The 14,674-nt window shown below is 49.0% G+C and overlaps 1 protein-coding gene across 8 annotated transcripts in view; it reads right to left on the bottom strand.

The window, feature by feature from the left end:
- The window catches only part of CLEC16A (C-type lectin domain containing 16A), a 201,455-nt gene that overhangs the window by 55,248 nt on the left and 131,533 nt on the right, over positions 1-14,674 (bottom strand). For all 8 annotated transcript variants that reach the window (XR_006777240.2, XR_006777241.2, XM_045784362.2 and 5 more), the window contains exon 19: positions 965-1,116. Coding sequence is in view for 6 of the 8 variants with exons in the window: in XM_045784362.2 (XP_045640318.2) it covers positions 965-1,116 (152 nt within the window). In the remaining 2 variants the exon portion in view is untranslated. The remainder of the gene's footprint in view (positions 1-964; positions 1,117-14,674) is intronic.

The raw sequence follows: 14,674 nt of genomic DNA on the forward strand, positions 1-14,674 counted from the left end.
CGCTCCCTTTAGTCACCCATCAGACAGACACATGTTAAGAAAATCCTAGTCCCAACTTGGTGTTTGGCAATTTTGAGCCTATCTCTGCTAGAAAGGGGGTGAGGACAAGGGGACTCCCGTATGTTGCCGGTGGCAACAGTCACTTGAGAGAGGAATTTGGCAGCACCTATGAACACTGAAACCAGGCACACCCCAACTTCTTGATAGCTGCCTAGGGGAACCTTGCTCAAGAAGGAAGGACGGTTCTGCTCATGGCAACACTGTTTGTAAAGGTAAAATGCTGGCCACAGCCACAGGGTACTAGCTAACTATGCCTTGTATGGTCACGCAGCAGTTAAAAGAATACTAGTAAGTCTGCATATACTAACGCAGTCAGCTCTGAGACATACACTGAATGAACAAAAAAAGTTTAGAATACGTTCACTGTCTGGGGCGCCTGGGTGGCACAGCGGTTAAGCGTCTGCCTTCGGCTCAGGGCGTGATCCCGGCGTTCTGGGATCGGGCCCCACATCAGGCTCGTCCGCTATGAGCCTGCTTCTTCCTCTCCCACTCCCCCTGCTTGTGTTCCCTCTCTCGCTGGCTGTCTCTATCTCTGTCGAATAAATAAATAAAATCTTAAAAAAAAAAAAAAGAATACGTTCACTGTGGCACTATAAAACACACCCCCCCCTCAAGTATGTGTACACAATGTTTATAAACAGCACATGCAGTTGTATTTATATGTGCATTTGGCGGAGCACCAGCTCTGGAAGGACCATACTGACAATGCAGGAGAAAGTTTAAGAACTGAGGGTTTGGGTCAAAGAATACTTGATCCTTATCTCTGTAGTGTTTCAACTTTTTTCAGTGACAGCCTGTTCGTGTATTCCTTGTATCCTCAGAAATTAACTGTGGAGATGATTCTTCTGTGTGTGTGTCTGTTCAGCCATCCAAGAAGAGCGTCGAGATTCCTTCGCCATCATACCTGCAGGAGGCCTGCAAACTTGACCACTCCCCAGCCGAGCCTGGACACATCGGGCTCCACTAAGCTCATCTGGTAAATATCGACAGCCAGGAAGCGCTGGACCATGCCGCCGTCCTTGGTGATCACCGTGCACGCGATCAGGTCGCTGTTGTCTGGGGAGAGGGAGAGGGAGAACAAAATGAAACACAGTCTGGTGGCCCAGCCTGATGCAGACAGGTGCTCAGTGGACTTGTGTTCTGCTGGGCAGCAGAGTCTGGTCAGAGCCCAGGCCTGGAGTCACACACCGCTAGAACTGAGTCCCTCCTCTGAGTCACAGTGGGCAACATTTTTTTGTTTGTTTTAACCCTCCTGGGTTTCACATTCCCCATCTGGTAAATGGCAATAATGCCCACCCCCTTCAAGGTGATAACTGAATGAAGTACATAAAGCATTAGTACAACGTTTACTGCACGTGAGGCACTTAAACTGTAGCTAAAACAACAACCGAGAATCCCTGTAACATTTCAGTGCTTCCTTGCAGACAAATGGTGTTTGATGGTTGTGATGGTGTTTGCCTAAATTAAGCTAAGACCGAAAACAAGAGTCCCCTACTTGGTTATAGAACCATCAAGCTTCCAATCTGGTGTCTGGCAACTTAGAGCCAAGCTTTGCACTAGATGGTGTGTGATCTTGGGCAAGGCATTTGGCTCCTATGAACCACAGTTTTCCATCTGTAAAATGGGAATAATCTCCATTTTCTTGAGATGTTTGGTGCTTTAAATGAGAACAGACTGATAAAGCATTTAACACAGAATCCTTACTGTATGGCTGGGTCCCTTCTCTCACTTGGAAATTATCCCCAAATTTGGTATCTAATTTAGTACCAGTCCTTGATGGCTTTGACATCACCAGAGCAATACAGGACCATGTAATCTAAGGTCTACTTTGTATTTCCTCCAATGGAATCCTCTGCCCCATGTTTAAAAAAAAAAAAAAAAAAAAGGCAAAACAGGAAACAACCTAATGTCCCCAAATACGGGAAAAAGTTATGATTTTTCCCCCATCACATGCAAAATTATATACCCATTTAAAAATTATATTTAACCAAACTGTGAACAGTGGTTGCCTATGGAAAGGGAAGTGAGAATTGATGGTGGGAGTGCATGTATGGGGTGGGGGTATCAATGGGAGAACTTAAATGTTTGTACTGTATACCACTGCATTCCTTGAAATTATTTTAAAATGAGAAGGTACTCAAGATATATTTTTGAAGTACATATTAAAAACTGGGGTGCCTGACTGGCTCGGTCAAGAGAGCATGTGACTCTTGATCTCAGCATTTTAACTTCATGCCCCATGTTAGGTGTAGAGATTACTTAAAAATAAAAGCTTTTAGGGGCACCTGGGTAGCTCAGTCAGTTAAACAGCTGACTCTTGAATTTGGCTCAGGTCGTGATCTCGGGGTCCTGGGATGGAGCCCCATGTTGGGCTCTGCACTCAGCAGGGAGTCTGCTTAAAGATTCTCTCCCTCTGCCCCTCCCCACTTGAGTACGTTCTCTCTCTCTTTCCCTAAAATAAATAAATCTTTTTTTAAAATGAAGTACATATTAAAAACCCAAGTTAAAAAAATCCTGTTTAAGAATAATTGCAATGACATTGGAAAAGACTTTAAAATTTGAAATGAAAAAGGATAAAACTATATTAATTATGATTTTGCTATGTTAAAAAAAAAAAGAAGTAGCCCTACAAAGAAAATACAAGTGCAGAAAAGAAAACTGAAACGCTAGAAGAACTTTGATTAGAAGAATGGTAGGTGGGCTTTTTTTTGGAAGCAGCTTTACTGAGTTATAATTTATCTACCATAAAACGCACCCATTTTTAAGTGTACAGTTGGGGTTTGAGCACATTCACAGCTGCACATCACTGCGTTCCAGCTGTGGGACACCTGTGTCACCCCAGTGAGTTCTACCGAGAGCGCCGGAACCAAGTATGTGGCTTAAATATTGGTGGTGGGTGGCTGGGTGGGGGGAGGGGAGGAAGGTAGTAACACAGTCAGTAGAAATCCTGGCCCTGAAAGCAGGTGATGACAAACCTGGGCTCAGGTATTCCCCAACGGTTTTCCCCCATTTCTACTTTTCCTTCAGCTCTACAGAGGATAGGTGAGTCTCTCTCCTCTCTCAGCACCATCTCCCCCAATACGGCTCAGTTTAATGGTCTGAAGGCTAATCTGTTTGGGATTGTGGCTTCATGGGGATGTCTTCCAGTGCACCCTCTGGGCTTTTAAGGGCTTCAGGCTCTGTGTGCTCTCCCTGGGGCAGGCCCGCCTAGGATGGCCAGCAGCCCTGTGGCAAACACCAGCGACCAGGCAGGATCAACTCTCTGGGTGCTGCTTTCTTCGTATTCTGTGGCAGGAATCTTCCTCCCTTTCCCAGCCAAGGACCTTAAAATATTTCTAAAAATTATGTCATCCAGAATGTCCGGTGAGGGCCCTACTGGAACACAGGCAGCCCTGTCTTCAGAAGTGAAGCCAGCCTCTTCATTCTTACCAGCATGTTTGCTGGGGCACGTGGTTTATTTTCTTTACTCAGTACTTAAAACATTTCCTCAATGACAATCTTTTACCTTTTCAAATAGAAAGCAAAACTATAAAGGATACTTTTCCTTTCCTTCTTCCCTTTCCCCCACTCCTCACCTTCCCCTCTCTAAGCAGGACTCCTAGGATTTCTTCTCTCTTCCCATTCACAGAAGATGAGCCCCTGAGGGTGTGATCAGGAAAAGCAGGCAAACCATGGGTGTAGGTGTCAATGGGTTTGGAGGTAGGCAACCCCCTCCTAAAGCTCGAGGACCTTAAAGCCTTCAGGGGGAAAAAAAAGACCCACCATCTCCACCACTAAGAACAAAAAAGGAAGGACAAAACCCCAAAGCGGAACAACTTTCAGAAATGCAATTGAGACATCAAACTCCCACGAGGGATTTCATAAGAAAACTAAAAGGTAAGTGTCCCCAGGGAGCAGGACCTCCGCAGTGAGGGAGGCTCTGGCTTTTCAGCAGCTTTGGGGCAATTATAAAGTAGGCTTCCTCCTGAGAGACCAGGGAATGCTGGTGGGGGGGGCTCGTCTATGGGCCTCTTGGTGTCATCTTGGGGAACTCCTTCCCCACCTCTGCCCTCGCCTGCTCCCACGCCAGCTATGGACATTCCCTGTGTGGAGCCCTGGGGACACGAGCTGTCTGCTCCTCTCTGGATGGCCACAGTGTCTTAGGTGAAGGAGGACCCAAGGGAGAGCTGCTAAAAAGAACCCGGTCCCGCCCACAGTCTAGTCCTATGCAGGTTGCCTTTATGCAGGTGCCCTGGATTTCGCTCCGAGACGGAGGAGCCATGCCAGTGCTGAGGTACCGGGAGGGACATGAGGACAAGGGGAGGACTGTCAGGGTGTGACGGCCTCAAGAGCCTCCCTGCCGACTCCCAGGAATGGCCTGTGGCCTGCACACTGGCACTGCCCAGATCCTGCTGCCCATCCGAATCCGTGGGACCCTCCCCCTACCAACATCACTTCAAAAGGAGTAGGGCCTAGGATTCTAGTTCAAAAATTTACAGAAAATTGCCAGAAGACAATATAGGAGAATATCCACGTGATCTTAGGGGCAGGAGAGGGTTTCTTTAAAAAGAAAGAATCAACACTTACAAAAAAATAAATACCCGGAGACGGGTGTGGAGACTGGTAAACTGATTACATCACAATTGAAACTTAACTCATATAAAACAAATGACTTTACAGACTCAGTGAAATAACTAGAAAATGTCTCTAGGAGCCAAAGATCTTGCAGTAAACGTGAAGGACTCCCAGAGGCCATTCACAGACAAGAGAAAGGAGACAGCCAATGAACACACACAGAGGTACTCAACCTCACGAGAACACAGGAAAAAATTTAAACAAGATCTCAACCTTTTACCCATCAACTGGGGAAAAGAAAGGTGTTTGCGAGGACACAGAGAAGCCGACATTCTCAAACACGGCTGGTAGGAGAATAAGCCAACATAGCCACTTTGAAGGGCACATTAGCGTTGTTTATTTAACCTGAAACTTTCACACCATATGACCTGGCAAGTGGTATGTTCCCAAGAAAAACACCCACGAGGGCCAAGAGACGCGAACAAGGACGTCGACAGCAGGATTTGGGTCTACCGTGACCCAAATCTCCCACAACAAGGGAAAGTCTAAAAAAAACAACCATACACGTCCATTCAGTGCAAAACCAGCGACAACAAGGAATGACTTCGATCTCTGGCTATTTCAACACAGTGAAGCCTCAAGAACATACTGGAGAGTGGAAAAAACAAGTTGCAGTAGGACATGGGCAGTGGAACGCAATTCGTGTAAAATCAAGCCTCACAGAACCAGGCTGTCTATTCTCTACGGGTTCCTGCATGTGGGTAAGAGAGAAAGTTAAGAAAATGTCTGGCAGGGTACACAGTGATTGCCTTTTTGGAAGGGATGAGGTGGGACTAAAGGTGGGGGGGGTCAAGGTCATGAGGGTTTAAATGCAACATTCTGATTTTTCAAAGGAAGAGGTGTGTTATCTTTGCACTTAAAATTAAACAAAGAAAAAGTGAATCTCTTTCCACACTCCTACACATAGGGCCTCAGGTCCTTCTGGGGCCCAGCAGGGCTGGGAAGCAGCACGAGGCTGAGCTGTGGGCCAGCCAGCTCTGCCTGATCTGGAAGGCGGTGACCACCACCACGAACAGGGAGATGGCGGGAAGCCAGGTCTCTCCAACAGCACCTCTCGGTACACAGGCGTGCACATTTCCAAACGGGACAGACGTGTGTGAGCTTTAGAGCTCTGGCAGCAGGTTCAGCAGAACTGTGGGCGTCAGGCCTTGTCCTAGGGAGCCAGACTGACAAGAGTGAGGCTTGGTCCCACCTCAAGGGGCTCGGGACCAGAGGATACCATGCAGACCAAGTCTCCACACCCTACAGGAAGACCAGGTGGGATGACAGATGTCTCCATCACACCCCAGGGCCCCGGAGGCATGGCAGGCCTCCAGTGGAGCCTCACTGCAGGGGGAGAGGACATGTCTCTCTTCCCCTGGCACTGCCTTTTGTATCATTTATTTGGAAGGGAGATTTGCCATTTAATTTTATTTGAAAGTATGTAGATTCGAACGCACAACACATTCTTATGTTCCCATTTAAGAAAGTATGACATTTTTTACAGTGGGTGGTAAGTCTCTCCTGCCGTCTCTCCCAGAGGCAACCACCACCCCAGTTTCTTGGCATCCATTCCCGTGCATTTCCAAGGGGAGCTATGTTCTCGCCGCCTTGCCTGTCCACAAAGGGTAGCATGCTATGCACTCCACCTTGTGCTTCTTGCCACATAACCGTGCGTCTTGGGGACACATGTGCAGACAGACCTGCCTCACTCTTGGTCACAGCTGCACCCTCGCCCACTGGAGGGATTACTTAGTGACTGAACAGCTCCCCAGCTGATGGCCACTGAGGTTGTTAAGTTTTGCTGCAGGGGACGAAGGAACCGCCTTGTCTATGCGCGCATGTGAGAGTCAGTCTAGAGCAGCAAAGTAGGGCTTGTGCTTACTTTTTCTCTTGAAAGCACTCACATTTTGCTAAAATAAGTTTATTTTAAAAAGAAAATGTCATACCACTACCAAGAATGAAAAACCAGAATTATTTATTGTAAATAAAGCAACCAAGAAAACAGATTAAGAAGACCCTTCATTAAACTGTAGCCGAAAGCGGACTCTTTTGATAAACAGAGAGAACCAAGAGTTAGAGAAGTTCGAAGACAAACCAGAGCCAATCGGAGGCCTCCCTGATGTCATCGAAAGGATCAGACAGGCACTGAAACAGGTTTCTTTACGGACTACTCTTTTCAGAGATGGCCAGAGCAGTACCTCCCACCTCACATGCTCTCCTTACAGTGTGACCTTGGCCCTCTTCCCATCAAGTGCTGGGGTCTTTTCTCCTGGAAGCTTGGTGGGCCTGTGTGATTGCCTGGACCAGTGGAGCACAGTCTATGTGGTCCTAACATGGTTTCTGAGGCAAGGTCACCAAATGCTCTTGGAACCAACCTACCCACCATGCCATACGGAAGCCCAAAGAGCCATGGAGACACGCACAGGGACAAAGCAAGACCTCAGGCCCAACTTGCCGGCCTCCAGCAGATGCCACGTGGAGCAGAGATGCACTGCCAAGCCCCACTGGGCAAATTCTAGGTCTGTGAGCAAAATAAATGGCTCTTGATGTTCTCAGGCACTACATTTGAAGGTGGTTTGTTACTTGGCAATTGAGAATTGCGAAAGCAATTGTTTCGATCTATTGTAATTTCGAGCTGTGTCCAGGCACACCTGCAACGCTACATTCTTCCCACACCACCAGGGGCTGTATACCACGTCATGGAAGGCCAATCTGGAGCAAGAGCTCAGGGCTGGCCATCTGGAAGGCAGGAAGGGTTCTGCAATGTTTTGTGGGACAAAGGGAAAGGAAAGGCAGCCATTTTCCAACAGCAGCTTACGGTGTTGAGAGAGAGGAGGAGAAAAGGAACAAGCATGGAAGAGCCACTTTACTGTGAAGTGCAGACGCAGGAAAAGCACACTGGGCTCGGAGCCGTGGGACCCGGGTTTAAGTTCCAGCTCTGGCACTACCAATGATGTGACCCTAAAGCCACTCCCCTCTCTGGGTCCTGGGTTCCTTCCTTATGAAACGGAGACCCGAGCCCTGGCAGGGCCGTCGAGCTCCAGGCTCCAGAGAGGCCTGGAGCCCGGCACCTGCAGTGCCCAGCGTGCAGCACAGACACACGCTGTGTGGCCCTTACCAGCCGTGGCTGGAGCTTGGCAGCACCCTAACTTTCTGCAGCCACTACACTCTACTCAGAGCCCTTCTGCCTGGGGCAAAGTTATGCTTTCTGAATGCAGGCTCTAGACTAAGCAAGGCTCTTCAGAGGGAGAAAATGATTCATGGTTTTTGGTTGTTTCTCAGAACTCCTGTGGGGTCATAGTAGGTGAGCTACACAGGCCTGTGGCCTCTCCGAGGGGCCCCCGCCCTGACCCCTCATCTGTGGCTGTCCCACCCACCCTGTCCCTCTCCACCCCATCTACGCAACTCACCCCTGACTGCACCCCAATGCTCACCAGTCCCCAACATCCCGTCCACCCCTTCCTTCCTGGTTGAGGCCTGCTCCCTATCTAGACGTAAGGCCCCGGAAGGCAGGGCCCTGGCTGGTCCCTTCACTGCTACACTGCTAAGAGGGTTCTGGGCAGCATCAGGCATGGAATAAATATCTGTCAAGGAGATGGAGGGACACTAATGACTGCTGGTCCTCCTGTGTGGAGGCAGAGGACTTCCCAACCACTGTCATTTCAGCCCCCGGGCTGAGGCCTTCCTCCATGGCTCCCTCTGACAGGCTATAGCTCATTACCGAGTGATAAATGGGGCTGATTGACTTTTGCTGTATTTAAATAATCTCTTCATAATAAAATATGGATGCCAATACCGTAATTTAATTCTTGGCGGTGGTGGCTCCAAATGCATTTAGAAGCGAAGTCTTTATCCTTACTGTGGGATTTCTAGGCCAGCTGAATTTCCAGAGCTTTGAAATCCAATAATCTGGGCTTTAGGGTCAATTCTTGGAACACCACCACAGCTGGAGTTGAGATTAGCAACTCAGTAACACTATCAAGTCTCCCAGGCGTGTGCTGTTAACCAGAGGTCAGGAAGGGCTTAGGAACAGGGAACCCGGATTCCTTGAGAAAGGCAGACCACCCTGGGATTCCTAGATATCAGGACCATCGTGAGACTTCGCAGCTGACAGGAGACCAGGATTTCTTTGCATGCAGAAAGCCACATGACTGCTTTCGCAAGGAACGCGTGGTTCCGCTTCCTCTGTATGTACAAGCGGGATCACAGACTCTCTCTGCAGCTGGAGGCTCTGTCCAGTGGGGATCTCGTGTCACGGCAGGCTTTGGTTCTCCACAAGCACAGGCTGGAAGATTGTCGAGGCTGGGTTTTTGGATAGGGGAGCCCTCCCTCCAGCAGTTGACTGGTGCTACCGGCACCCTAAAAACCCATATGGAGCGTTTCTATACGCCTGGTGCTGAGCTCCCACCTGACACGTTCCCAGGATCCTGTAAGGTGGGATCACTGATTGCAGAGGACACAAATGTGGGACAGCAAGTAACATCCCAAGGACACAGGACTGATAATGACACGGCGAGATAGGAAGCCAGAGCACACACGTGACCTGAACAAGGTTATTGTAACCTGGGGTCTAGTCGTCTGGATGGCGCCTGAGAGAGGACCGACCCTCATTTCCCCCAGAGAAGGGGGTGTGCCTGACCTGGGCTAGCTCTTAAGGATGCAGGATGCTGGCTCGCTCTGGCAGGGGATATCCAAATGGCCTGAGCTCTCAGTAGGCAGGCCCTGGGGGTTCTGATCTCAGGAAGGCTGACTTTGCAAAGCTGCCTGTGTGTTCCCGGACTGTCCTTGCCAAGTTTCCCCCGCACCGAGCACTTGGTGGCCCCCTCAAGTGGCAGACCCAGGCCCTTCTCTAGCTTGGGGAAAAGCTGTTTCTCTTCTGCCCTTGAGGGCAGGGAGGGTAGATTCAGGCTAGGTATTTGTGCCTCCTGGCAGGGAGGGTAGATTCAGGCTAGGTATTTGTGCCTCCCCTCAGGCTCTGTTCAGGAGCAGGGATACAGGGAGAGCAAGGCAGGCTGAGCCCAGGGGCTCCTCGAGCCTCCAGACTCATAGACAGATGGCAGCCCTTTGGAGCTGTCCGACACTCTGGGAATTGGCCTCACACCAAGGTAGTGGTGTGTCTCACACCACTGTGTCTCACACAGAAGGTAGTCTGTGGCAGTGAATAAAGCTTTGACGGTGGTTCCAGGGAAAGCCAGCCTGGCACGGCTCCGTGATGACAGAATGCAACTGAGGGGAGAGGCCATAACTGGCCAGTAAGGCACAGCTGGGAAGCGAATGATGACTCATCGGACTCCGCGTGGCTCTCTGGGGGGCAGGTAGCATGAGACGGTCAATCCGAAGCCTGGTGGGAAGGGGCAATCCATCTCCCGAATGTCACCACTCCATCAACATCCACTACCAAAATGACAATAAGAGGCGTCCTGGAGCGAAAGAACATTACTCACACAAGTTTCCTTGGGAGCTGCACCAAGGGCTTGGAAAAGGGGGTCTTGTCCTGGGGAGACAGGGACCAGGCCCTGGTAAATTCTACAAACCCACCCAAGGAGGATGGTCTTGCACCAGCAACCCCAGCCCTTCCCAAGCCTGATGCATGCCAGGGGGAGCCTCCAGGCACGGCGTGTGACGTTCTTTAGCCCGAACAGGAATGAGACTCAATTGCTCCCACTTAGGGTGCGAACAAGCACACTCAATTAGGTTGGCTGCTTCTCCTGACAGTCAGATCAATCCTTTGAAGAAAATTAAGTAACCATTTCTCCATCAACCCACGGACAGCTTATGGGTTATTTGCTCCAAGTAGCAATCAATTACTTTGTCTTCTTTGAAGCTCCCTAAAGCTTTCCTTCCCAGCACAGCTTGGGGGCCGTTGTAAAGTGTGAAGCTTCCTGGATGGAGAGCAGGTCTTGGCACATTTCTACTGCCAGGCATAGGAGTCAGCTCCCTCCAAGAGGAAAGGGAAAAAAAATGTGCTGGTGCTAATCCTCGGATTTGCAAAGGGGAACAGTAATCAGGGACGCAGATATTAGGACGTGTGCTAGAATCTGGTCGCCCAGGGAAACTGTGACCTAGTGCTGGCTCCAGGATTTCTAGAAATCCTAGAATGGGCGCCTCTGCCACCTTCTGGTGTGCTGACCCTGGGCACGTGACTTTGCTTTGGTTGCCTCATCTGTAGGACAGGGTAATAGAACGACTTTATAGCTCCACCTCATACTACGTGTGCTGATGTGTTTAGGGAGAAGGGTACGGATGTCTGCAATTTACTTTACTTTGTAATGCATAAAAAAAAAAAGAGTTGATGGATGGAGTATATACGTGATAAAACGAGTGGAGGAAAATGTTAGCAGCAGAACGTCAGTGTTAGATATAGCAGAAGACTGGTCGCTGTACAATTCATTTAACTTGGTGGTATGCTTGACTTCTTTCAAAAGAAAATGCTGGGGGGTGGGGTGGTCCTGTTAGGGTTGTCAGGAAAGTCACACAAGCACACAGTGGTGCCCGTGACACTAGGGGCCTGGCAAGCAACGGTGTCTGCAATGCGATTATTCACTCGGACCTTCTGTAGATCACACTTTGAGTGATTACTACAGGATCCCCTCGCTGTAAAAATCTATTTGGTTCCCGCGTTTGAACAGAGGTAGTTTAACAGGAAGAGTAGGGTTACCTATAGCATTCTCTCTAGCGATTCTTAATCTTGCAGAATCTTAACATCACCCTGTGGATTCCAGGGCCACCAAAGACGCTACATCGGTGCTGACTTTGTTGGTATGGGCGGGGGGTAAGTCTGTCATGTGTTCATCTGGCAATTATTCAATCAATGAAGGGTCAGCCTCTTGGGGATTGTCAATGACCAACTGGAGGGAAGGTACTGGTGTTGTTTTCAGACAGGGAAGCCTACGGCTTGGGGAGGCCAGCCCTCTGTCTCAGGTGCCCACAGACTAGGAACAATGCTGGGGGTGGGCTTAGCTCCATCTGCTTCCAGAAGAGGGGTTTTCCATGGTTACTTCCTTTCTCTTGCTTGAAAAGCACATGCGATGTCTAGTAAAATAATGTGACCTATTTTCACAAAGTGGCCAAGAAAACCCATGTCATCTCCCCACCCTTTGAGAATTTTAAGAGACTTTGTTCGTGGGAGAACAAAGAGTGAGAATTTGATGTTTCTTGTCCCCTCCCATCTAGAAGTGTGTGGGGCAGCTCCCAGCGATTGCTTCAGTCCACATGGGAACTTTCTTGACACTTGTCCAAGCTTTATTCCCTGTTCCTTCTTTGTACTAAACTAAGTTCACAGACAGGCAACTTGGTGAAAACGTAATTACCAGAAACAGAATCCCAATGAGCCGCAATTCCAAGTAGAGCATATGGCATATCCTCTTATCGAGTGACACGCAGGCTGCCCCCAGAGGCACAGTGATCTGATCTTTATAATGTCTTGGTGGCCACACTTATCTCTACACCCGCTCTCCCCAGAATGCCACATTTGCATAGCACATTGCATAATTTCCTCTCTGAAAACGGCCCTGTTTAGCATGAGTAAATAAAGTTAGCTAACTCTGAGGCAGCCGAATGGAATACTTGAGATTTCCAAGAAAAGATTTGAATATCGAAGCTCTTCACTATGCAAGGCAAGATAGACTAACACAGAATTGACTTTCGACTTTCAGTATGGCTCCCTCCTTCCTGCTACTCAGTGGCCTGACAGCTGATGAAGGAGCCCATGTGCCCCCCCGCCCCCCGCTCCGGCCATGATTTCTCTGCTCTTGGCCCCTCCACAGGATGTGGTCACGTTGACCTGGGCTCGAATCAAGGCTCTGCCTTTCCCTTCCTTCTGCTGTTTCCCCCACCGGCCTCTTCACCCAGTATTTGCCTGGTGGCTACGAGGTGCCAGGCACTGGGTTCTATATATCCCTGTGGAGTGATGAGGGAGGTAGACACACACCTGCTCTGGGTGACTTTCTGAGCCTCAATTTTCCTCCTCATCTGAAAAACGGGCTCACCACTTCTTTCACAGGGATCCTGTGAGGAGCAAAGGAGATGAGGTATAGAAAAGTCTTGTGATTTTTCTCTATGAACCATTGTGTGGGTGTATCTTTCTCCCCCTAGATAGAGGGTTCTTGAAGAGTGGGCCAAATCTTCTCTTTCCCTTGATATTCCATCAGGCAAATGCACAAGGGTGCAGCTCCTGGCCCAGTGGATTCTTCGTCCTTAGGCAAGGGAGGGTCCTCCCGGCAGAGAACATGAGCTGGAACCTTTTCCCCAAGTATGAAAACCTGGGGTGGGGTTATATTGTTAACACTGCTAGAGAAGGCATCTGGGGGGCATCCGTGCCCCCACAGATGCTGGCTAGACTTTAGGGAACTCTTCTGCTCAATGGCTCTGAGCTTGACCTTCAGGGCCCTTCTCAGGTGGGGAATGTTCTCTCTTGATAAATCCAACTCAGACCCTGGATCCAACCAGGCCAGTTGTGGAAGGAAAAAAATGGCTTTGTAGACAGAACCATTTACACCCACTTTCCCCTTCACTGTCTCAGACTTTTCATTCAAACATTTCTGGGGCACTTTTCCTCCATGCTAGACCCTGTGCTTGACAAAGGGGGCCACGGAGATGGGCGAGACTTGCCCCGAGGGAGCGCCCCCTCAGTGCGGGAGACCAAGCAAGTGACAATTACATATAATCTGACAAAGGCCATGGTAGGGGAAGAAAGGCTGCAGAAGACCAGAAGAGGGGCACCAACACAGCCCAGGCATCAGGGAAGGCTTCCTGCAGGAGGTGACATTTTAACTGAATTCTGAAAGAAGCCCAGAAATTGGCCAGGCATTTCAGGTCAAATCAAGCCACGGCTGCTGTCTGGAGGGCTTGCAAGCTCCTCTGCTACTTTCTGACCCTTCCTGGCCTGGGACTGGCTTCCCATTTTCCACTAATCCTTTGGGGTTTCCAGACTCTGCATTATTTTGGTTGGAATGGCACACATTTCCTTGCGTATCACTTGGGTCCTCCCTCTACATCTGTCCCTTCTCTAGACGCTTCTTCTTAGCATCTCAGAGAGGCACAGACTCCTGGTGAGAAGCACGGGTGAGGGACCTTGGCACCCTGCTACCTACCCTCTGGTCCTCAGGTATCCCAGCCAGCAGATGGGGTGATAACAGCACTTTCCCAATGGGGCTGCCGTGAGGAGTAAGCGATACTGATAAAGTGCCAGAAGAGTGCTTGGCACTTAGCAATCATAGAATCGCTCTGAATCCAACTCAGCAAGAGCAAGCAGGGTTTGGTGAGAACCACGGGCTGAGAGCGAGAAGAATCCCAGCTGGGCACTTAGGAGGCTGCTGAGCCTTAGTGGAGGCAATTGACCTTTCGGGGTGGGCCCTCAGTTTCCTTCTCTCGCAAATGAAGAGGTTGGGACCAAACCACATGCCTCTTTTCTGATGGGAAAGAAGGTCTAAATTTCATACCAGGGGACACATTTATGGCCGTTTGGCAGAAATTAGTTCACAGAGTGAATGCTTACCGGCATAGCAGTCTGATTTTTAATTAGCTTGTGGGAATTCAGTATACTTCAAACATTAAAGTAAAATATGGGAGACCTCTGGTGGAGACAAGCCATACCTTTGGGCTTAAACAAAAGCTGTATACTTCACACACCAAATTGCCTGCTTTACGTCTTTAATCTCTAGTGCTCAAACTGAGTATCAGTAAACGTTTGGCACTAGAACAACACTTCCAAGGCATATGATTTAAAGTGATACGGTTGATAGGAAACGAAGTCTTATCAGCCTAACTCCATATAATCCAACGCACCCAATCAGATGGACATCTTTACATTATTAAGCTGTTTCAAGCCAAATAAGAATCAAGAATCTCAATTATTTTTCCCTCCGTTTTCTTCTTTTACAGTGAACTTGAACATGAACTATGCCATTAAATTCATGAAGAACAAAATAAGAAAGTGAACTCAACCATTCAGTCAGCTTACTTTAGTCATTCAAGGGGAGTGGGTCCTTATAGACTCTGGAAGGATGTGGAGTCGGCA

The sequence above is a fragment of the Ursus americanus genome, chromosome 2 (assembly GCF_024610735.1).
Source record: "Ursus americanus isolate L20-20 chromosome 2, mUrsAme1.1.p, whole genome shotgun sequence".
In the NCBI taxonomy this organism is placed as follows: Eukaryota; Metazoa; Chordata; class Mammalia; order Carnivora; family Ursidae; genus Ursus; species Ursus americanus.